The 25,680-nt window shown below is 38.3% G+C and overlaps 1 protein-coding gene across 6 annotated transcripts in view; it reads right to left on the reverse strand.

The window, feature by feature from the left end:
* stag1a (STAG1 cohesin complex component a) overlaps nt 1–25,680 on the reverse strand; it is a 198,617-nt gene that overhangs the window by 11,787 nt on the left and 161,150 nt on the right. For 5 of the 6 annotated variants that reach the window (XM_059651022.1, XM_059651023.1, XM_059651024.1 and 2 more), the window contains exons 11-27: nt 22,994–23,092; nt 17,299–17,379; nt 16,949–17,073; nt 15,336–15,450; nt 13,635–13,752; nt 12,510–12,613; nt 9,079–9,171; nt 8,856–8,945; nt 7,733–7,936; nt 6,950–7,020; nt 5,888–5,975; nt 5,426–5,506; nt 3,558–3,650; nt 2,274–2,448; nt 1,754–1,893; nt 925–1,026; nt 686–834 (exon numbers count right to left, since the gene is read on the reverse strand). In XM_059651022.1, coding sequence (XP_059507005.1) covers nt 686–834; nt 925–1,026; nt 1,754–1,893; nt 2,274–2,448; nt 3,558–3,650; nt 5,426–5,506; nt 5,888–5,975; nt 6,950–7,020; nt 7,733–7,936; nt 8,856–8,945; nt 9,079–9,171; nt 12,510–12,613; nt 13,635–13,752; nt 15,336–15,450; nt 16,949–17,073; nt 17,299–17,379; nt 22,994–23,092 — 1,928 coding nt within the window. The remainder of the gene's footprint in view (nt 1–685; nt 835–924; nt 1,027–1,753; nt 1,894–2,273; nt 2,449–3,557; nt 3,651–5,425; nt 5,507–5,887; nt 5,976–6,949; nt 7,021–7,732; nt 7,937–8,855; nt 8,946–9,078; nt 9,172–12,509; nt 12,614–13,634; nt 13,753–15,335; nt 15,451–16,948; nt 17,074–17,298; nt 17,380–22,993; nt 23,093–25,680) is intronic. The other variant, XM_048542711.1, reaches the window with a different exon arrangement.

The raw sequence follows: 25,680 nt of genomic DNA on the forward strand, positions 1-25,680 counted from the left end.
AGGCAGTATTTATTGCCCATCCCTAATTACCCAGAGGGTAGTTCAAAGTCAACCACATTGCTGTGGATCTGGAGTCACATGCAGGCCAGACTGGGTAAGGCTGGCAGTTTCCTTCCCTAAAGGACATTAGTGAACCAGATGGGTTTTTCTGACAATCGACAATTGATTCATGGTCATCATTAGATTCTTAATTCCAGACATTTTAAAAATTGAATTCAAATTTAATTTGAATTCCGCCGTGGTGGAATTTGAACCTGGGACCCCAGAACATTATCTGGGTCTCTGCATTAACAGAGTTTAGGAGGAAATTAAATTGAATTTACTAAACACTTATGTCAAGTTTGTGTTGCATGCATCCCATTGTGGGAAAGATGCAACATGAACAGGGGAGGTTCACCAAAATTAAACTCAGAATAAGGAGTTATGTTAGGAAGGAAAACTCAAAAACACAGAATTCATGGGGAACTGAATGAAGACGTTCAGAATTATGAAAGATTCTAAGATTATATTAGTGAAAGAGTGCTTTAATCAGTGGGTACATCAGAATGAAGAGGTGTATATTTTAGATTATCACAGCTAACACTAAATCAGCTATAATTAGCATGAGAGATGTCACAATCTGACGGTGCTTTCGTGAAGTATAATCTTACTGTTGTAGTACTTATAATTTTGTGCTGGTACTCACTTGTGTAAGGTAGCAACAGCTTCTCTCGTTTTAATCTGATCCAGACCAAAGGTGAGGGCAAACCGACGAGCAAGTTCTTTAATACCACTGACATGGGCTGACGACCTGTCAAGATTTGGACCTTGCTCCTGGATGAGCTCATTGAATAGCTAAAGTAGAAAAACTGAAAGTCAGTATTTCACCTAACTCAAATTTGCTCAAAAATAATTTGCTGCTGATTAGCATTATAAATGTCTTACCTGTTGTAAACTTAGAATAAGTGTCTTGGCACATTGAATTTTGTCAATTTGCCTCGTTTTACTTAACGTCTCCTTTATGATGTCTCCATAGTCATTGTAATACTGTTTTTAAAAGTACACAAACATGACACGATACCTTATTGGATACTATCTATTTACTACTTTTCTTTAAGATATTTATAATTTTCAAGATGTCAATAAATCTAGAACATTTTTCAACAGCAGAATGTATACTAATATTGCATTACTTAATCGAGCAGTCTGTTAATTCAACATGCTATGTCTTAATTGATATTTACAAAATTTCAACAGCTCTCTAAAGTTTATCTGATAAAGGTATAGACAATGAATAACTAAGCAATACAGACTAAGCATTCACAAGTTTTATTTTCAGTTTGTGCTGAGTTAATTGATCTCAAGCAGTGTAGCAAGTGGCCTCAGTTTTCCTGAATTACTGAGGAAACACTTGGGATTTAAGTACATAAATTCTTTCAAGTGACTTCAGCTGAAACGTGCACATAGACAATGAGGGATTAGGCAAGGATCAGGAATGGCTGTGTCATTACAGTCGTGAGGTCTATTCATTGTCTGGGCATATACAGGAAAATGGTGCTTGGATAAAGCAGATAGAGATCCTGTCGGCTTGGAACACTAACCAAGCAGAAATGACTGTCAAGAAAGTAAAAGAGTAATAAAAGATGAATATTCCCCACAAGTCCACATTAAGTGAAGCTAAAAAGAAATTTACCAGCAAATTGTATTGATTTGATCTACAAGGTACTTTTAATTCTGCTTTATAAGATAGCAATTTTCTCTTCTCTAAAATTACCTTCATATAGTGCTTGAAAATGTCAGCAGCAGCATTCATATCCACAACATCATAAATTATAAGCTTGCAAAAACCTGCCAAGAGGTTTCTTCTTTTATGGAGGGCTTCAATCTTGTTGGCTTCATCCTCTTCATCTCCTTCTGCACAGGAAATAGAAATGCAAGATTACAACTTATTTGGTTAAAATGGCAATTTCATTCTTGATTGAGAGAAGAACATAGTTACTACAATTACACCCTTGTGTCTTCTTCTCAATCTAAAACTTAAAACACACATCAAATTTTGTCTACTGTGCTCCTGATGCAGGTTAATTTCAAGTCCTATGTTACGTGGTCTGAACAGATCAATGCCGAAACTCAAAAATAAAAACTGACATCGTAAATAACATTATATTCCAGACACTGTCAGGTTGAGTATCTTAAATTATGATAAAGATGGATAAACCCTGAATCTCACCAAGAAACCAAATAAACTTACTTTAATTAAATACAGAAATTAACTTTCACGTGGACAGTCTTACCCATGCTTTGGTTCTCCTCATCTTGATCAATAAATACATGATCCATTACAAAGCTGAGCAATTCTGACTGTAGTCCAGTATCTGGGCTGTAAACAATCGGCTTGAGCCCATCCCTGCCACCAGTTGTCAACTGATGACTGAATATCATTAGCAGATCACAAAGCAACATGAATGCCTATAATGTGACAAAATAAATCTTTACTAAAAGATAGCATTTTTATAGTTCCAGTTGAAATGACAGTCTGGAATCAATGTTTTAGCTTGATTCAATAATCTCAAAAAATAAAAATTATTTCCTATAAACTTAGACAAAGATCTTTCAAACATTTTCAAAGCACTCACTTGCTGTGATGGAACTTTAACAGAAATAGACTTTAGAGGGCCAAGGAATGGCAGATGGAGTTTAATGCAGAAAAATGTGAGACGTTGCATGTTGGTAAGACAAACAAGAGCAGGACTTACACCTTCAATCTAGGGTCCTAATGAGTGTTGTTGAACAGAGAGTCATGGGGATGCAGGTACATAGTTCCTTGAAAGAGAGGCCACAGGTAGACAGGATGGTGAAGGTGGTGTTTGGCATGCATGCCGTCCATTGGTCACAGTGCTGAGTGCAGGAGTTGGGACATCATATCAAAACTGTACAAGATACTGATATGGCCATATTTGGCATACTGAGTACAATTCTGGTCACTCTGTGTTAGGAAGGATGTTACTGAATTGGAAGTGATGCAAAAAAATTTAAAGGACTTGGCCAAGATTGGAAGGTTTGAGTTGTAAAAGAGGCTGGTACTTTCTCCCTCCACAGCGTAGGAGGCTGCAGGATGACCCTGCAGGAGGTTTATTAAATCATGAGAATGCAGAGAAAAGATGAATAACCAAGGTCCATTTTCCAGGCAGCTGTCTCCAAAACTAGACAGCATAAGTTTAAGGTGAGAGGAGAAAGATTTAAAATGGACCCAAGTGTCAACTTTTTCCACAAAGGTCGTGCATATATAGAATGAACTGCCTCAGGAAGTCATAGAGATGGGCACAATTGCAACATTTACAAGACATGTGGACAGGTACATGGATAGGAAAGATTTCGAAAGATATGGGCCAAATGCAAGCAAATGGCACCATTCAGTTTAGGAAATCTGGCTGGCATGGATGAATCGGGCCAAAGGACCTGTTTCCATGCTGTTTGATTCTATGACTCTAAATAATACTTGAATTACACTAAATTAACCAAATGTACCACTTGAATTACTTGTGAAAAAAATCTTACTTTATGATGGAAATAGGTACCTGCTCTTTGACAGAAGGGTTGACATTTGTCAAACAGTGCTGACAGACAATACAAAATGCTTTCAATGTTTTCCTCAATCCCAGTTGTTCATCCTGAAAGAGATTTTTTTTTTAAAAGACAGTTACAGTTAACACCTAATCAAGTCTATAGGTACTCAGCTGAGCAAAGCACAAAGTTCAATGCTGTGTTCAAATGTTCAAAAATGACTAAATTTTTTTCCATTTTTCTCAGTGTACTACATTAAAATTGCATATTTCATAGGGCTAATAAGAATCTACCAATACGTAAGTAGTTCCAAATTTCTCCCCAGTTTCTATTGTTAGAACCCTCAGATATTAGAAAGGCTTGGCACAATATGCCTAACCACAGAAAGTATTCGAAGGGTTCAGCTGAGTACAACCCAGAACATACTCCTATTAGGATGTTGCTCATTCTGCTCCTCTAGCATATTTGATTTTAAATTTCACGTTTACGCTTTCGTCTGTCTGATTAATTCAACTCAAACAGCCATGAAACAGGAAATAAGATCTACTATTCAAACAACCATAGTGGTGGAAAGAGTTGTGTACATTTATTACTGTGTACTCGGGACTGGCACACTCTGTATTTCCAGTGTTGATATATTTAAATGGAATACCTTTCATACAGCTTCACATCTGCTTCCAACCACTGACCTAAACTTGAAAATAATCAAGTAAAAAGAAATACTGAAGAAAAAAAAATTATGAAGCTGCAATGGAAGGGGGGGATTACACCTCTGGAATGGCAGGGCACGTGTAATTGACAAGTTTAGCAGTATGGTGATTCAGGTTTACCACCAAGCGCTGTAGACTAAAATAATTAGACTCCAGTGAAATAGGATCTGAGCTTTCCATTCCACTTTAAAGCAGAAGTTAATGAAAGTCAATGGATGATGCATTCTTTCCCAGCACCAAACATTGTGGGCTTCCCTACCTCTATTCAAGCTATCCGTCTTCAAGCATTCAGAACGTAAACCTTCAATCACTTGACTGATATATCTTGGCTTTCATCATCTAGCTTTCTATTGTTTTCAACTTAGTTGGTGTGCTGCATTTATAAGCCATATCTCTTGACAGTGATTTCTGAAAATAAAATCCTTTTCCTTTTGATGTTCTCTTATGGGTAAATCTCAATACAGGACTAATGACCAGTCAACCCCTAAAAATAAAGTAACATAAATTTCAAACTCTCACATGTCACTTCTAACATCACTTCTCTCCAACATGCCTTGAGCACGATTAAAGTGACATTTTAACAAGTTACCTGATTAAGACCCTGAGTAAGTGCAGCCACCACTGTAAATGAGGAAATTGTCCCTTCAACAGAGTGAAGCCAATATCGAGTGCATAAGAATTACAAACTAGACTTTTTAAAAAAAAAATCAGCAGGGCAGATTTACTTCTGTAGATAACATGAATAATAAATTATTAAATTGAGGAGTTAGTTTGTAATTTAAAAGTATTGAAAGAAAAATAAAGAACATGAATTATTTTCCAATAAACGAGAACAGGCAAACTAGTGCAGCCAAAAGTAGACAACTACTTCCAACAGGTACTTCCATTCTGATGAGGAACACCACGGATCTAAAAATCAATTTAGAAATCTTAGACGTGCTTTCATAATTTTCAGCATAACTGGAAATAACACCCCAAAGCAGACTGCTACAGTTTTAAGAATGTATTCTTTAACAACATTTCAATTATAAGTATAACTTTTTCCCAATTTGATTTAATTGAAAAATTATGGTACCTTGTTTCTGGCACAATTCCAATTCTTCGAGATTCGTAAGAAGTTTTTTTTTTAAAACAACAGCATTAATATTGCTGACTTTACAGCCTTTCCTCACCTTGGCTGGAGAACCTTCTGCTATCTTGACAAGTTGCCACAGAATTGAGTAGTGACAACACTGGAGTGCCTGGACCACTATCTAGACCAGGAAAATAAACATTTCATAACTATTACATTTGAGATAAATGGGTAGACAGCAAAGTGTTCAAACTTTTAAGAGTTTTCCCACTGGCAAATAGAATGAAAAATTGTATGCAACTTTTTTTTATATACAAAGTCTATTTTAATCAAACTCAAGATTTTTAAGACATACAGTTTAAAAGCATTAGAAGAGCATATCCGTTAGCTTTTCTGATATTCATTAGTCAAATTCAAGCTTTCTGGGCAAACATCTTATACATATTTGAATTTTTTTGAGCTCCTGAAAAACTAGCACATACACGTTCGACTATTTTAAATGTTCTTTAAAAAACAACTGCAGGAGTTAAGCTTTTTTAAAACACTTTCAAGAAATTTTTACCTGTTCTGGCATAGATCCAAGTTCAATCCCACTTTTCAAAAGCCTGTAGCAGTTTCCAAACAGTTCCCATTTTGTAAGATCGTGAGCACTAATAAAAGAAAATTTTAAACTGATGACTGACCATTTTCTTCTATGATCCAGGCTGTACGGGTTTCATAGCTCTCTCAGAACATTGCATTCAATAAAAAGGTTAAAAACGAACGTCTGTCTCGCAATAGACCAACATGATCCAGATTGCTGCAGCTTAGAATGATCATAATTTGAAGTCCATCATTCGTTATTTAACACACAATGGCTGAAGTTTAAAAACTACACAAAGTTTCGAACATAAGTTTCAACCTAAATTAGTTACATAATATCTAACAGCTTATCAATTACACCAATGGTATGACTACCTGAAGCAAATAATGGTAAACTATGTCCAAGCCTCAGTTCAGAACTACAGAAATTAACATTAGTTACTACCAAAGATTTTCTTAAATTAAATTAATGTAAAATACAAACAAATCTAAAAATGACAAAGTGTGGAATGCCGAATTTATTCCAATTGTGTTCAAACCTCTAACATAATTGTTAGAACACTTTCTATATATTAAAACAAAAGCTCTAGGTATGCTTGTTTTATACCGAGTGTTTTAGAGGACTATGTCTTCAATGTGAAATTTATCACTGAATATTCCAAATTGATACTCCGTCTTCAATGTGAAATTTATCACTGAATATTCCAAACTGATACTACTTTAATGAAGTATTTCCTGCTGATTTATCTTCTCCAGCTGTAATTCTGAGCCATCAATTCCCTTTCAATGGTCTAACTAATGCCATCCTAGAGCCAGTGCAGAATGGTCTGAAAGCAGCTATCTACTGTATCAATTTTTCTTCCCTTACTGCAGAGAACCTAGTTTTTGCCTAAGACACTTCATTGTTGGGTGAACACATATCAGCTGGAGAACAATAAAGATAAGGTTACATTCCAGCATTCTACAGTACCATGCATTGCTGCACCCTGTCACCCTGAAAAAGCAAAGTGCTCATTATATAGAACAAGCACATTTTACATACTTGTGGAAGGCAGTTAACCTCTTCAAAGTAGAGAGAACATTATAAATGTCATCATCATCTGCTTCTTCTCCCTATGAAAACAGATAAAATTGACGCAGCCTTAAAATCATTTCATACAATACGGTGAATAAAGGGAAGAACTGCAGCTCAGACACTTATAAATCCATTCTGCAGTCTGCCAAATAAAAACTCCTATAACAAGGGAGCTTCTTCTGAATTTTAGAAAATGTAATTTAGGAGGTGAAAACCTTCAGAAACCTTTAACCATTACTTCAAATCATACAACCAGCTTACTGATGTTCAGTTTGTGGTACATCCAAAGCCAATCATAACAGCCTTGGCCCAAACATGGACAAAAGGACTGAATTCCAGAGGTGAACTGAGAATGGCTGCCCACGACATCAAGCCAATATATTGATTGTGGCATCATGGAGCCCTGGCACAAACGAAGTCAGTTGAGATGGGGCGGGTTCAGTGGAATCCTCCACAGTAAAAAAAAGTACAAGATGTGTACGGTTATTAGAAGCCAACAGTCTCAGTCCCAGCAGTTCAAGCTGATGATTCACAAACACTTTCTCAAGGGCAATTAGGATGGGCAACAATTTAGCAATACCAGCATACCAAAGAATATAAAACTTGTCAAATGTAAATGTAATTCTTTTAGCCACAAAACAAACTGACATATCAAACGAAACCCTCAAGATTGTAAAGCACATCTTTACGACAGATTGGATATTACTATTCTGAGCAGATAATTTATTTATTGGCACAGCTCACACTCACCTCTTGCAATAAGTCTTCAACTGACTGACTGAATCGCTCTACCAGTTCATCAATCATCTGACTGCGTGCAATGTTAACACGGTTCTGAATTGTGTATTCGTCACTACACAGGATGTTATACGTTTTGCTGCACGATTCTAAGACATCTGATTCTATGTGCTTTTCAACAACAAACTTAGTTTGTTTTAGCAATGCGTCAAGGTGCTAGGAAAGGGGAAAAAAACAAATCAAATAAGCATAATTTTATTTCCCATTAAACACATTATTTATTAACAAGGTAGGAATGTGATTATTTCCATGCAGCTCATTTTTAGTCATTCATGTTCTCATGCAGGATCTTTATTATTTTATTTTCTACTCTAGTAGCAAGTTCTCCAGAAGTAGTATAGCCTCACTTCTTGAGCATTGTTCACTCACTTTATGGCAAAGTCACTGGCCTCTACTTAGCATCTCTCTTTACTGGGAGGGCTTAAAAATGAAACTACATCCTGTCACTTTGACAGTGAGTTGGAAATCCAAAAGCACTGGCTGATTTGTTCCATCACCACGAAAAGATAACTTCCCACTTACTGTACAACTTTCTTAACTGAGTGAATGGATCACTATGAATCAGAATTTACTTCAACCATTCCAAACAGCACAAATAGCAGTCAATATCAGAAACTATAATTTTACATGCAGGTGAACCATTGATCCATTTTTTTTCTTTTCAAGAAAGTTATGCCTAAAACCTGGTATCCAATTTAAATACATGTTGCTTTGTCATGATAGAAGTGAAATGACTGTGCTGAACTTCATTTCCAATACACAGACACAATCTTTACATGTTGTAGACATTTTCCCAAATGGAAATAAAAATTTTGACATTTTTACAAATTTGAATACACACCGAAGGAAACTATTTTATTAAGGTTTTTGCTCGCGCTAACTGAACACGAACACCTTAAAATGTAGAAAGTACAAGATAGAGGGGGCTTCACCCTGTCAGTTTATGACATTTGACCTGAATTTAGAGATGGTACTACTGCCTTGACAGTCACATTGAGGCATCTATTATTCAAAGAGATTCTGAGAAAAAATTAAGTACAGAATATATTACAAGATAATTCTCATTACTATTTACCTTTTCCATTCTGCCTGTACTGTACAGTTCCAAGTCAAAGAACTGAGGGATTTGCAATAGGTTTGCCACTTTCTCAGAATCAGCTGAGTACTAAAACACAATAAATATCAAAATTCAATATTCTTTACATTCAGAAAATAAATGAACTGTAACTTTAAAGCATATTCATTCTCATCTGGATGTTTACTGTGTGAATACTGCATAAATATAACAAACTGGTCACCTTTCCTAACATCATGGGGAGTGCCACGATGAACTGTTCTGTCAATTTAGTGCGATCATCTATCTGCATTTTTCTCTCCTTTGCAGTTAAGACCTGTAAGATAGCAATGAAAATTTTCAAACTAACTTTGCAAATTTTTACATTTATTCATAGATTTATGTATATAAAGGCAATTATTAAGTACTTAGAATGAATTACAAGTTGCCCATAAAAAGCCTCTAAGTTGAAACAACGCATACAAAAATATTTGTTCAATTTAATCTACCACAACAGAAAAGCTTAAGACTTCATATTGAACTTTAGCAAGCGGCTAGGATTGCAGCCACCAAGTTCTGCTCCTCCAGGGATTGAGAACGTATATCCACGTATTCTCAAAAAGGTATTCACACGCAGCCACTGTTGTAATAAGGGAAAAGAGCAGCCAAACTGTGCACAAACAATAACTTGATAAAGACCAGAAGATGGGTTTTTGTGACATTGGTTCAAAGATGAATATCAGCCATGACATTGCCATAAATCACTAGTATTTCTTTAAAATACTGCCCTCATGGTGACGGTAAGGGTCTTGTTTCATTGTCTTATTGGAAAGATGGCACTACCAATACAGCAGCACTTCTTCAGAGCTAAATTGGAATATCACACTTGATTTTTATGGTCAAGTCCTGAAATGGAAGTAATATCTACAACCTGGTGACTAAAGCAAGATCATCATTTTTCATTCGTTCATGGGCTAAGGGCATCACTGGCTGGGCCAGCATTTGTTTCCCATGCCTGATGGCTCAAAGGGTTGTTGAAAGTCAACACATGGCTGTGGGCCTGGAATCACACACAGGCCAAACCAGAATAGCAGAGTTCCTACCCTGAAGGACATGAGATGGGTTTTTCACAATAATCAGCCACCAGTAGACCAGCATTTTACTCCAGATTTTTGCTACTAATTTCAAATTTACCATAGTGAGACTCAAATCCATATCCTCAGGTTCTGGATTAATAGCTCAGTACCATTACCATTACGCCATCGCCACCGCTAACTGATTCAACTGAAATCTAAATTAAGATACTTCGATAACCATTTGATTGACAGAATTATCTCCCTCATTTGTGATTAATCCAATTATAGATTAAGGGGATGATGGAGGGACAATGATGCAGTGACACTGCCAGTGGACTATTAAAAGAGACCCAGGCAATGTTTTGGGATTCAAATTTGAATTTTACCCTGCCAGATGGTGGAATTTTAAAAAATTTGAATTGAAAGTCTAACGATGACCATAAGACCACTGTCAAATTGTCATAAAATCCAATTGGATCACTGACGTTGTTTTGCTGCCGAATTTACCAGGGGCCTGGCCTGCAGGAGCAGAATTGTATTCAGTCATAATGATAGCCAGTCTATTCTCTTTCCCATCAATCCAGGAAATCAAACCTGGTTCACTTATGAGTACAGGAGAGTATGCCAGGATCAGCACCAGGTAAACCTAAAATTGAAGGGTCAACCTATAACACAGGACTACTTGGGTGTCAAACAACATAAGCAGCAAGTGATAGATAGAACTAACTGCTTCCACAATCAATGCATCAGGTCTAAACTCTTCAGTCCTGCCACATCCAATCCTGAATGGTAAAAGACAATTAAAAACTCACTGGAGAAGAGGGCTTCACAAATATCCACCCTCAATGATGGGGAAGTCCAGAAGATCAGTGCAAAAGATGAGGCTTTTGCAAAAATCTTCAGTAAGAAGTATCCCATGGATGATCAATCTTGGCCTCTTCTGGAGGTTCTGAGCATCACTTACGTCAGTCTTTAGCCAATTCAATTCATTCCATGTAGCATTAAGAAATAGCTGAAGGTTCTGGATACTGCCAAAGCCTTTCGGTCCTACCCGTATTCTGGCAACAGCGCTGAAATTTTGCTCTTTGGAACTTGCTGCGCACCTAGCCAAGCTGATCCAATAGAGCTACAACAGCGGTATACACTCAATAGTGTGGAATGCCCTTCACACAAAAAGAAGCAAAGATCCAACGTGAGCCAATTCCTGCCCCATCACTGTATTAACAATCATCATTTAAGTGATGGAAGGGGTCATCAACAGTCCTATACAGTTGATGACCTGCTTAAGAACCAGCCCACTGATACTCAGTTTAGTTTCCACCAAAGCCATTCAGCCCTTGACCTTTTACACTCGCTTCAAACATGGACAAAAGACTCAACTCCAGAAGTGAGATGAGAATGTTAGCCCTTGATAACAATGCTGCATTTGACCGAGTATGGCATCATGGCGCACTCGCAAAACTAAGTCAACACAAATCATGGTGAAAATCTCCACAGGTTGAGAGCCACACCTAGTGCAAATAAGGTTGTTCGATTTTTGGAAGTAAGTCATCTCAGCTCCAGGACATCACTGCTCGAGTTATTCAGGGTAGTGTTTAGAACCAACCATCTTCAGCTACTTCATCAGTAACTTCCCATCCATCACAAAGTCAGCAGTGGGGATTTTCGCTGATGATTCACAATGTTCAGCACTACTCATAATTACTAAAGCAATGAAACAGTCCATAGCCAAATACAGCAAATCGTGGGGTTACCATGGCAAATAAAATTAACTGAACTAGCAATTTAAATGACTTCAAGAGCAGGTCAGAAGGTAAGCATTGTACAGTAACTAAATCACCTCCTCACTCTCCAAAGTCTGTCCACTCTCTATAAGGCACAAATCAGCAGTGTGATGGAAAGCTCCCCACTTGCCTGCAAGAGTGCAGTTCAACTAACATTCAAGAAACTGCACACCATCCAGGACAAACAGCCTGCTTGATCAGCTCCCCATTCACCATCTTGAACATTCACTCCCTTCACACTGAGGCACAGGTGCACTTTGAATAATCTAAAAGATGTGACGCATAAATTCACCAAGGCTCCTTAAATAGCATCTGCCAACCTCGTAACTACCATCGAGATGGACAAAGGTGGATATAATGGAATGCTATCACTTACAAATTCCTCTCCAAGCCACTAATTACCCTGACTTGAAAAAGTATCACTGTGCCTTCAGTGTTGGTGGCTCAAAATCCTAGAACTCTCTTCTTAAAAGCATTATGGGTATACCATGAAGACAGCTCACCAACTTCTCAGGGGTAACTAGAGATGGGCAATAAATGCTGGCCTGGCCAGCAAAGCTCAAATTCCATGTATGAATAAAAGATAACTATTGCCATTTTCTTACTGATTGATTAATCACAGATGAGAGTAAAGAATTCTAGCCAAATAACGTACAACAGTTATCGTTATATACCAGATTTAGCTTTAATTACATGTGAAGTATAAAGATATTAAAGTTTTGTGCCAAAAAGTAGGAAACGTACTTACAAGTATCAACCTTATCTCCTTCACTTCAAACTTGTGCCTCTTCAGGGGTTAAAAGTGCAATACATACCCTTTTGCCTGTTCCTCTTCCAACTGGAGGATGTGCTTCTGCAGCTTGCCGAATTGTACACACCATAAGCTCTATGAGCGCAGTTTCCTGCCTGTCAGTCATACCTAGTAAAGATTAAACAGCTTCAAAATCGCAGAACATTCTCGATGTTGTTGTATTAGGAACAATTATAAAAATCAGCAGAGTATTTGGACAGTTTAATGCTATAGTAATGAGTTAACTTATCCACTTCATTACGTCTCTTATTTCAGTGAAAATAATTTTATACTTCAGTGTTAACTTTCTCTTGTCAAATATTTGAAGATTTAATTTGTCTTTTAAAGTTCACGGCCTTTCAGATTCTTATTTGCTTCTACAATCATTTAATTTTCTCTTTTAAAAATGTAATAAAAATTGAAGGATTAACACTGTGCTTTACCTCGAGGTTGGCTCCATGTGAGAATATTTCAATGAAAATGGCTGCTTGCCCTACTTAATGACATCACTGTCAACTGGTGCTAGATTCAAACCAATCTTTAAAAGGTGACATATGCACCATAGAGATCACTAGATCTTTATTGGCAGCTGTTAATGAGGTCAGCAATGAATAAAATCACTCCATCACTGACCACAAAATTTAGATTGTCGCTTTTTGTTTCAACATGTTATCTGGTGAGGGCTGGTTTCTTCCAACTGGCTTAAACCCTTATATATCTTTTACTGTGGTGAGTGTGATTTTTTTTGATGTCAGCAATTATGTAAGACTTACAAGCACAATAGGAGAGTAAAGAAAGTCATACTCTTGGAAAAATGTTCCCAATGCGGTTTCAGCAAGTAAATCTTTGACGGATACACTTTCCTTAGCACATCAGTCACATGCTTCAGAATCAGGAGTTTCACGTGCCTTTATTGCATTGGATGGTAAACCAAATATTCCCGAGAACGTTAGTAAATAGGCTTCAAATAGTTTCCTCTTACTTCAAACTTTCACAAATCATTGTCGCAATTATTATTCACATGAATGTTAAATTTTGCAATGAATATTCTCAATTTACTGAGCAAAAACCAACTCTATAAGCCTATTGTACTAGTAAACTCTGTTATCATCAAGATCATATGTGTTTTTATAATTAAACATTTGGTTACCTTCTTCTCCTTGTATAGGCTCTTCCAACAGCAATTCTACCATACATTCCCAATCCTTGAGAAGTTCTTGGGAGCTTTCCCATAAACTATCCACCAGATAGGCAGCATGCTCATGCAACTGAAATGTTAGTTTGAAAAGCAAATAAGCATAATAAGTTGAATTAAATTTCAAGATGGGAATACACAGTTTTCAAATTCTACTTTTAAAAGAAGATCAAGGTAAACAGCAAAATTGCTAAGGGACCACAGTTTCAGATCTTCCAAAATAGACCCAAGAGACATAAAACGTCTGATCAGGATCAGAAACTCTATTTATGACATTCGTCAGACAACAGTTTACCCTATGAACTTCCTCCAGTTTTTTTTGCCATCTCCCAGTGGAGGATTCTTCTAAACTGACTCAGCACTGGAATCCTTGGAAGTAGCAGCACACAGAATCTGTGGGAAGCCACACCCTCTTTCTACACTTTTTGCTGCCATATTCCAGTGGAACTACAGAACTTAAGTGCCCCAAATCTCTTTTGAAAAGCTCTGGAGAGAGACATGTGTGCAAATGGGTGGATAGGGAACTCAGTGAGTAAGGCATATCGGGTAAGGAGGGTGGCATACAGAGGTAGGGTAGGTGCCAGAAGTGAATAAGGGGCAAGGGTGGTGATCGATCTGGCCCAATTACTGCGATCAAAGTGATCATTGTAGGGAGGGGATGGTCCAGTGAGAGTGACTAGAGGAGAGCGGAGTTAAATTAGGCTTTTTGTAAAACACCACTTCCTGGCTAACTATTCAGCGAAGTAAATCTGAACTGCCCATAGTCTCAGACAATAGTTCAAACCCGGAGACATTTTGAGAGGGTTCTAGGAAGCAGGGGAGTTGCTTATCGGATGTTCAAACTTCTTGGGAAATTTCCACTGAGTCCTTGCTTTGCAATATACAAGGGACACCTTCCAGAGTATATCAACTTCTGACCATCTTGGGTCAGAAGATCTTGACTCGGATCACAGTGAAACAGAAATGTTGACTGGAATGACCACTGTATTCTCAAAGATGAAAGTATGATCAACCTTTCTTTAATTCTTAAATGCTTTCAAATAGCCAGAAACAAAAAAAAAATCACTAATTTTGAATAGCGCAGGAGGGAAAGACAAATGGAGCAGAGAAATGTTGCAAATATCTGCCCCCATGACGAGCGTAAAGCCAGATTTCTCTGTGAACTTCTGTGCCATTGTGAAACAAATTAGAGACAACTGGATTATGTTACATTTAATAGACTTTATCAAAGTAAATGTCTAGAAATAATTCAACAGAATATTACTCTGTTCCACTATTACATGTAATTAAATATTACTAACAAATATAACAGCAAAATATGCTGCTTGAACAATCTGTACACTAACATTACGGCAGTCTATATTTAATTGCAGTACTATTGCTGATCACAGTTACATCCATATTTTTCTTGTGGTTCAATTCCTCTCATTTATTTCAGCAAGTTATATCTTTGTTAGCTGATCCCAAATTCCCTACCCATCAGCCACAATGGAATGCATGCCATCAGATCACCTCAATAATGTAAGCAAAGTATTAACACAGCTTTGAAACCTCATGGCCTTTTGATACTTTCTCAGAACTGCTGTATTCCTTTCCATTAATAGGTCACCTTTTTCTTGACTGTTTCAATTCTTGATTTCAATTCTTTGATCTTACCTCACTTTCTAGGAAGAAAAGCACCAACATCTTAATAAGATTTCCGTTTGGACTATGCCTTCCCCTACTCTTTGCATAGGCCTCTTCTGCTTGTGGGTCATGTCGACTGAACAACCTAAAATTTATAATTAAGATGTTGTGAAACTTTCCCACATGCATCATAGCCGAGTGATTATGCTTTGTCCATGCAAACAGCAGTTAAAAGGGCTTACAATATTATTTCTAATGGGCTGATGTTTTTTGGCTCCCAAACAAAGTTAACAGTCTTTATAATATGCATTTTGGAAGTTGTGGGCAAAGAAAAGTAGCAGAAAGCTCATAAAAGTGTCTCATAATATTTCATACTTTCCAACTATTACAGGATAAATTATGAAGGAAATATGTAAGAGATAAATTAGTAAAGAAAAGATCAAACAGATTTTGCTGAAAGAAAATGATGTACTGTAGGATATTACATTGCTAACTATCAACTTTGTCTGAAGCACTATCACATTACAATGATTTGATACTATGTCATCAAGTTATGACATAAGCAGTGCAAGTTAAAGCTAATGTATTTATTGAGAAATAGCTGCAGAAGTCAGAAATAGCATCTCTACAAGCAGCTACTTTCATAATAAACAGCACTTATACCTCAAATTCGGCATTACTTTTAAAAAGGTGCAATAATCACTGCAGTAATTCCTTGAAAATACTATAAATTGCCACCTCGTTATTTTAGTTTAAATCTTTGCTCAGTTTTGCCACCTTGTGGACATTACCTACTTTCTTTTTTAAATTCAGTGCTGCCATCTGCTGTACTGCTTCTACATTGCAGGTAATGAAATTTTCAGGGAAAAATGAGTTGTAGAAGAAACAAAAAGCTTGGTTTCACTGACTTTTCATGCTCTCAAGATGCCCAAAAATCTTTAAAACTATCACGTCCTTTTCAAGTTTGGTGAACGTTCTCCAATATTGGGATCGCACAAACAGCAGTAAAGTAATGATGACTTTTGTCGGGGATGTTTTTGAGGCAGTGGTTTGGTCACTGAGACTCAAGCGAGCTTCAGAGCTCTTCTTCAAACAGTGCCATGAACCATTTATAGCCATCCAAACAGAAATATGGGAGCCACATTTTAAAGGTGCATTGAAAAAACAACTGCATTTCTTCAGTAATGGACTGAAATATCAGCCTAAATTCTGCACTCACTACCCCACTAAAGCGAGGCTAACATTAATGTACAGGAAACTATTCTTAATAACAAGCTAAATTATAACGGAAACACTGCAATGATATACAGAACAAACACTGTACAGAAAACTGTATTGTGGCAAAACTGTTTAAAATTGAGGCAGTTTAAATTTATAATGCTGCTGTATAATTCAGCCATTCAAGGTGTTACGTGATATGGTTCCACCTTGGCTCTTGATCCTAGAAAGATGAATGTTGTTGCACACATCAGAATGAAATATTTAATATCATTATGTCCTTCCACATTAACATTAATTAAACATGAGTCAGTCTAAAAAGGCTGGCTTGGGTTTGTTGATAATGCACATACTTTTGAACACAATTTCATACTTCATGGAAAGCTAATGAAGGAGAACAGATAATGTATAACTGTGTCGCTTACTTTTTGTTTAGGAATTCCCCAGCCGCCACAGCAACAGGACGATGTGCAGAATATACAAGGTGATACACATTCTCACAATCTTCATTGGATAATGCCTCCTCACTTCCCCTAAAACAATCATGAAGCCAATAGGACAAAACGTTTATAATGCAAAACTGTAGTACAATTTTTAGATTTAATCTATCAGACCCAGTGGGGGTAAAAACAACATTAATAGCCTATCTCCCCATTGTTAGAGAAAGATATAGTCAGAATGCCCACACTATTGCATCAGAGCTGGTTATCTAATTCTCGCAACAGGTGAACCAAGATAGATGTACCGTTAAACGAAAGAATAACAACTTTACTCACTGCAATATCAAAGTGACCAATCGGATAGCTTCCACAGCAACATCATACTCTTTGTCTAACGTCATGGATACAATACGATCCTATAGAGAGAATTCAAAGACTCTGCTCAAGCAAGACAATTTCACTGGGTTACCTTCTATAACAGATTCATGAGCAGAGACAGTTAAACTCCGTTTACACCAATTTCTCAACAATGACAGTTTTTCCAACAATGTAAAATCAAACTAACAAATACGAACACATTAATGAAGATCTGGTGCGGATTATTTGGCCCCTCAAGTCTGCACAGCATTTAATAAGACCATGGCTTGTGCGACTGAGGACTCAAAACTCACTTTGCAGGATAGTCAACTATACCCTGTGACTCCCTTGTTGATCAAGAATCTATTGATGTGCCTTAAAAATATTCAATGACCCTGCTTCTGTCAATTACTTGGAAGAGAATTACATCGACTCATCACCCAGAGAAAAATTCTCCTCATTGCCATCTTAATTGAGAAAAACCTTGTTTTAACATGGTCATCTCTGGTTCTAGTCTCTCCTGTAACAGGAAACATCCTTTCAGCATCTACCTTGTCAAGACCATCAGGAACTTATAATTCAATAAGATCACCATTAAACTCCTCTAAACTCTAATGATTATAGGCTCAACCGTTCATCATTCCAGGAAACAGTGGAATGAAATTCCTCTGATCTGTTTCTAAAATATTTAAAACCTTTTAGAAATAAGCTGTCTAAAACTGCACCTCATATTCCAAATATGATCTCATCAATGCCCTGTACAGCCTGCAACTAAACATCACTCAAAGATAGTAAGAACAGCCGATGTTGGAGTCAGAGATAACTGTGGAGCTGAAGGAACACAGGAGGTCAGACAGATCAGAGGAGCATGAAGGTGGACGTTTCAGGTTGGGACCCTTCTTCAGACACGGGAGAGGAGGAAGGGAGCTCTGAAATAAATAGAGAAAGGAGGGGTGGGGCTGAGGAAGGTAGGTGGGATGGGGAGTGTAGGTAGGCTGTGGTGGGCATCGGTCATTGACGTGAGAGGAGCGAATAGGTGGGGGAGAAGACGAACCAGTCAGGGAGGCAGGGATGAGAGGGGCTGGGGGAGGGAAGTGAGCTGGTGATAGGTCAGTGCAGGTAGGCAGTGACGGGGATTGGTCAGCTCCTTGACCTGTCCATCTTCTTTCCCAACTATCCACTCCTCCCACCTCACTGACCAATCCCCACCACTGCCTACCCGCACTCACCTACTGCCATCCCCAACTACCTTCCCCAGCCATTCTCATTCCTGCCTCCTTAACCTGTACATCTTCCTCCCCACCTATTCGCCCCTCCCAGCTCAATGACAAATCTCCACTCCTGCCTACCTGCACTCATGTACCACCACCCCACCTACCTTCCCCAGCCTCACCCCTCTTTTCTATTTATTTCCCAGCTCCCTTCTCCCGCCCCATTTCTGAAGAAGAGCGTCGACCCGAAACATCAGCTTTCCTGCTCCTCTGATGCTGCCTGGCCTTGCTGCGTTCCTCCAGCTGCACAGTGTTATCTGTAATGAAATATCCCTACTTTTATATTTTGTACCCCTTGTAATAAATGCCGTAATTCTATTGCCCTTTCTAACCACCACTGCATGTGTATATTAACCTTTTGAGATTCACGGACCAGGCCAAACAAATCACTCCTTACCTCAGTTCTGTAATATCTTCCCATTTAAATAATATTCTGTTTTTCTATCCTGCCAAATTGGATAAGTTCACTTTTTCCCCACACTATATTCTATCTGCCCAATTTCCACGCGCTCACTTGACTTATTCATATTATTTTCAAGTATCCCTATGTCTTCTTTATAGCTTACTTTCTGAACTACATTTGTGATATCAGAAAATTGAACAACCGTACACTCAGTCCCTTCATCCAAGTTATTGCAAATATCTGTGATTCTCTTGCGATTAATTTCTAAACTTCAGCTTCAGGAAATGTTAAGTTTTCGGACACAACATTCATGCCTTGCCTCTTTTTAGTTCTGGATTCTTGGCCAGGTAAAGTACACTTGGGCCACAACCCTCTCTACTGTAGCAGTTAAAGTCATGCCATGACTACTTAACAGGAGAATGCATGTTTTGAGGTCCAACGGTGAACTAATGGAATCAATTAATAACAGGTTAGCCTGAATGTCAGCATTGCTAGAAATCAAACATGTTCTCTCCATTGGAATGTAAACACTTGCTACTTAAAACACTGAACCATTCTGTTTAATTCATTGTATGCAAACACCGCAATGTAATGCAATTTTAACTTAATGCTGCCCATTTGGTGTTTTACAAATATTTCTACAACATATCCTAAATCTAAAGTGATCAGAAACCAAACAGCAAATAGCTTCTGCACAAGTTAGCTATACTTCAACAAAATACAGAGCAAAAATTTCAAAGCAAATTGTTCTTTCAAAAGTACATAATTTTGTCTAAAGTTAAACACTAAATATATAAAACAATGGTAACATCAACTATACATTCTCTAATACATTACTGTGCATGTAGAACATACTGCTAAGTAAAGAATATCACAATAAATGGTTATCATTGTCTGAGACAGAAAAAAGCCAACAGAACTGCAGATGTTGGAGTCAGATACAACAGGCTAGCAGCATACAGATGTAGACTTTATAAATGACAATGTGGTAACATTTTCACTAACCATTCAAACTTCAACAGCTTTGTAAATATACAATATTTCTTTCAAAAATGTTTGACAGTAACATTAGGAAAACTATGGTATACTGTTATGCAGCATCTCCTCCACACTCTTAGGGCAGGTACGTCTTAATGATTTAATTAATTAACTAGCATTTCATGTCTTGGCCTTAACATACTGAAGCATCACATAACCCTATGCTGAAGCTACCTGGCTTCTCTGCATAAATTTACATTCAAAACTGCATTATAATGTTAAAAAAGGGATGGAATAACTGTGCAATAAATGAATTTAGATATGAACGGAATGTACTTTCGACAAATTCTAGGTTTAGAATGTTCTACAGCATATATATGGGCATCAGGGTATCGATTTAATTTCATGTTTTCAAGCAACACGACGGTAGAACCCGCACTGATTTTGCACTTTTCTTTTATTCCAATTTTGGTTTGTAGCTGTGAGTGAGAGCTGAAAAGTGATCTTTGGATTGTGAGCAGTTGCTAGTTTAAAAAAATCAAATAAATTGCTGTTTAAGAGGTCACGACTGGAAAGCATATGTTTGCCCACTGACGAGGTCAGTACCTGAGAATGAGTATCAGCAAGTCTAGGCAGGAACATGATGGTCAAACAAAGAGAGGCTAAAGTTGAACCAGTTTTTGAACAGAGTTTACAGGCATAGCGTCATACAGCAGGGAAACAGATACTTCAGTCCAACTCATCCACGCAAACCAAGATTCACAAACAAAATTAGTCCCATTTGCCTGCAGAGGTGGAGTCTGACTGTTGATGCTAGAGCACAAATATTTGAAACCTCCCTGGTTAACCTTGTATTATCGGCTATTGGAGGTTTAAAGAATAGATACTAAATTTTAAGTATTATTGAAAATTTCTCAAAATGAATTGACAAGGTCACGATGATCAACTCCTTCAGAAAATCAGTAAAGAAACAATCATACATATCTGTGGAAGAACATTTTCCGAAAACACGTAATCTAGCCAGTTCTGTTATTCACTATTTTCTAATCTATCCTTTAACTGTGTTTATTTGTCTGTATTTTGTGAAAATGGGGCCGAAAACAATGGTTTTTGGGTTTAAAACACACACATTAATTAGATTACGCTGTTGCTTAATTCTGCTCTGCTGACGTTGGTGTACTGATCAACTGGTCCAGTTGATCAAGATCCCATAGCACTCTTAGAAAACCTTTTTCACTTTACACTACACCACCAATTTTAGTGTCATTGGCAAACTTACCATCCACATCTCCTATATTGTCAACCAAATAGTTTATATAAATGATGAAAAAAGTGGACCCAGCATAATCCCTGCAGCACACAGCTGGTCACAGGCCTCCAGTCTGAACAACTCTATCAGCAACCCCTCTCTCTCCCACCATCAAGCCAATTTTATATCCAAATAGAAACTCTTTTTGTATCCTACGTGATCTAACCTTACTTACCAGTCTACCATGCTGTATCACATTGAAAGCCTTGCTAAAACCCATGTAGATAACATCTACCACATGGCCCTTGTCTGTAATCTCAGTCACTTCTTCAGAAAACTCTCTACTAAGTGCATCAATACCTCTAGTCATCCAACGTTCTTGCCGTCCCTGTCCTTCACACTAAAACAAACATGCTGGTCCGGAACTCTTGTCATCTTGCAGTTGGAAGCCTCCCACTTGTCAAATACCCCTTTACTTGCAAACAGCTCCACCAACCAACTATGGAAAGTTTCTGCACAATACCATCAAAACTGACCTTGTCCCAATTTAGATCTGAAAGAATGGACCAGAGCAATCTTTTCCCATAACTATTTTAAAACTAACAGAATAAGGATCACTGGTCTCAAAGTACTTCCACACTGACACCTCAGTCACTTGCCCTACCTTATTTCCCAAGAGGTGGTCAAGTTTTGTCCTCTCTCTACATACTGATTGAGAATTTTTTTCTTGAACACACTTACCAAATTCCTCCCCATCCACGCCCTTTACATTATGTAAGTTCCAGTTTACAGTTGCAAAGTTAAAAATCCCCTACTATCACAATCCTATTATTCTTACAGCTATCTGCGATCTCCTCTCCTCAATTTCCTGCAGGCTACTAGGGGTCTATACATCAAAGTGATCAACCCCTTCTCATTTCCAACCAAATAGATTCACTTAGCAATCCCTGAAGAATATCCTCTCTTAGTTCCGCTACAATGTCTTCCTTATTCAAAGGCTCTACTTCCCTATTCTCTCGCCTCTTCTTCTATCCTTCCTGTAGCACCTGTATTCTGGGACATTGAGTTGCAAGTCCTATACCTCCCTCAGTCATGTTTCTGTATTAGCTAATATCCCAGTCCCATGTTCTCATACATGCCCTGGGAGTTCATCTGCCTTATCTGTCAGACCTCTTGCACTGAAATAAATGCAGTTTAATTCATCAGGTTCAGAGACTGAGTTATGAGTTGAAAATTGCAGAAAGTAAGCCTGTTCTCTCTCGAATTTGCAAGGTTAAACGGTGATCTGATTGAAGTCTTAAAAGGTAATATCAGAAAAAGTCAGGTTAGATAAATATAAACTATAACTATAACCCGGTTTGGGATTCTAACTTGGGGGGCATTGTCTAAAAATTAGGACCAGATCATTCAGGACAGCTATTAGGAAGCACTTCCACAAACAAAAGGTGGTCAAGGCTTGGAACTCTGCTCCACAAATGGCAGTTGTTACTAGTTCAGATGTTAATTTTGAATCCAAGATAGATACATTTTTGTTAAGCAAAGGCATGAGGGATATGGGCCGAAGGTAGTTATAAGGAGTGAAGCCAAACATCAGCCATGATCTCAAGTGAATGGCGGAACAGGATGAGTAGCCTGCTCCCGTTGCTATGTTGTAACCAAGTTCACTAAATCATTGAACTGTATCCATTTTGGGAAAATCCAAAAAATAAATGTTAAAATATACTTTTTAAACTGACTAAGCTTTCAGTCCAATTGAATAAAGACATTCTCACCTTGAACCTATTGGTGAAGAGTTCTAGTTTTGGGAAGAGTTCCTTATTAGTGTACAGTGACTGCAGAGCTTTAAGACATTTCAGCCTCACTTCACCTTGCTAAATGCAAATGAAAAAAAAAGAGAATTAATTAATTTGCACACAACTGTACAAAAACAATGCAAGAAAACAACAAACTTTGCCTCTGGTCCTTTTTGTTTTATTCATTCACACTAGGCCAGCCTTTAATACTCTTTGCCTACAGTCCTTGAGGTGGTGATGGTGTTGAGCTGTCTTCTTGAACTGAAGTCCACATGGTGTAGGTACACCTACACTGATATCTGGGGGAGTTCCAGGATTCTGACACAGTGACAGTGAAAGCACACCAAGACAGTTCTACATCAGCACAGCGACAGACTTGGGGGAAACTTGCAGATGGTGGTATTCCCATTTGTCTGCCGCCCTTGTCCATCTAGGTGGAGGAGGTTGCGGGTTTGGAAGGGATTGTCTAAGGAGCCTTCATAAGTTGTATCAGTTCAGCTGATGCACATTGTTGCCAATATCCATCAGTAGTGGAGGCAGTCAATGTTGATGGTGTTAGATGGTGTGACAATTAGTGGAATGCTTTATTTTGGATTGTGTAGAGCTTTGACTGTGTTATTGGAGCTGCACTTATCCAGGTAGTTGAGAGTATAACATCATCCAACAACAGAAACTGGGAGTAGGATGCTGCAATTTAGCCCTTCAAGCCTGTTCTACCATTCAAATGATCATGGCTGATCCTCTATCTCAATGTCATTTCCACTTTCTCCCATACCCTTTAATGCCTTTAAAATCTAAAGATACCTTCCTTTCTTGAACGTATTCAGTGATTTGGTTACTACAACCTTTTGTGGGAGGAAATTTCACTGGTTTGCTACCATTTGAGTTAAGAAAACTTACTTCAACTCAGTCCTAATTGGTCTAACTTATTTTCAGAGACTATGTCCCCCGGATCTATACTCCCCACGGTCCTCTCTGCATCTTGTCAGTCCGACACTGTTGGAACTTTATACATTTCAACTTGATCCCTTTTCATCCTTCTAAATTTGAGAGAATAAGGCCCAGTTGAACCGATCTCTTCTCATTTAATAGTCCTGCCATCCCAGATATCAGCTTAGAGAACATCCACTGCACTCCCTCTCCAGCAATTCTATGCTTTCTTAGGCAGGAAGTCCACAAACTGCTAACAATACCCCAGGTGTGGTCTCACCAACACCCTGTACAATGGCAGTACGACATCCCTAATTCTGAACTCACATTCATGACTTGCGCCTTGTAAATGGTGGAAAAGCTTTTGAGAAGGCAGAAGGTAAATTTCTCATCACAAAATTCCCAGCCTCAAACCTCCTGTTGTAGCCACAGTTTTTATGGGCCTCATCCAGTTTCTGGTCAATGACAATACCACTGAATGTCAAGGAGGGATAGTTAGGTTCTCCCTTGCTGGAGATGCCCAATGGTATCACACATGTGCCAGGCAAAGTTGCTTGCTGCTCATCAGCCCAAGTCCCAATTGTTGTCTGGGTGTTGCTGCGAAGGGACAGATCTTGCTTCAGTATCTGAGGACACACTGTATAATCATCGGTGAATATTCCCATCTTTGAGGTTATATTTGTAAGGAATGCCACTGATGGAGCAGCTGAAGATAGCAGCATCCAGGATACAACCCTGAGGAATTTCTGTGGTGATGTCCAATGGCTGAAATAATTGGCTTTCAACAACCACAAACATATTCCTTTGGACTAAGTATGACTGTAAATGGCACACAGTTTTCCCTGAATCCCATTTACTCAGTTTTGCTAGGGTTCCTTGATGCCACTTGGTCAAATGCTGCCTTGATGTCACAGGCATTCAACCTCTCTTACACTTTTGAGATCAGTTCTCTACCCATGTTTGGACCAAGGCTGTAATTCGGTCAGGAGCTTTATGGCTTGGTAGAACCAAAAGGAGTGTCTGTAAGGAGGTTATAACTGCGCATGTGCTGTTTGACAGCACTGTTGACAATACCTTCCATAATCTTGAAGATGTTCAAGAGCAGATTAATGGGTCAATAAGTGGCTCCAGTAGATTTGTCCACTTCTTGTGGACAGGACACAACTGAGTAATCTTCCACATTGCGAGATAGATACCAGTAATGCAAGTGTACTTAGCTCAGAGTGCAGCTAGTTCTGAAGCACAAGTATTTAATACCATTGCCAGAACATTATGAGCACTTAAGATAATGAAATGTGAGGCTGGATGAACACAGCAGGCCCAGCAGCATCTCTGAGATGCTGCCGGGCCTGCTGTGTTCATCCAGCCTCACATTTCATTATCTTGGATTCTCCAGCATCTGCAGTTCCCATTATCACTGATACAACATTATGAGCACTCATTGCCTTTGTAGTGTCCACTGGTCTCAGCCAATTTTTGATATCACGTGAAGTGAATCAAATTGGCTGAAGGCTAACGTTTATGTTGTTTGGGGCTTCAAGGGCAAGGCAGAGATGGTTCACCCACTTGGCCCTTCTTGCTGAAGATCCTTGCGAATGCTTCAAGGATTATTTTTGTGAAGGTGGACAGACCCATCACGGAGGATGAAAATATTTTTGGAGCTTTCTCTTCCGGTGAGTTATCTAATTGTCTGGCCTCATTTACAACTGGATGCCTTATCCTGTATTGTCAAAAAA

This window comes from Stegostoma tigrinum, chromosome 14 (assembly GCF_030684315.1).
Source record: "Stegostoma tigrinum isolate sSteTig4 chromosome 14, sSteTig4.hap1, whole genome shotgun sequence".
Lineage (NCBI taxonomy): Eukaryota > Metazoa > Chordata > Chondrichthyes > Orectolobiformes > Stegostomatidae > Stegostoma > Stegostoma tigrinum.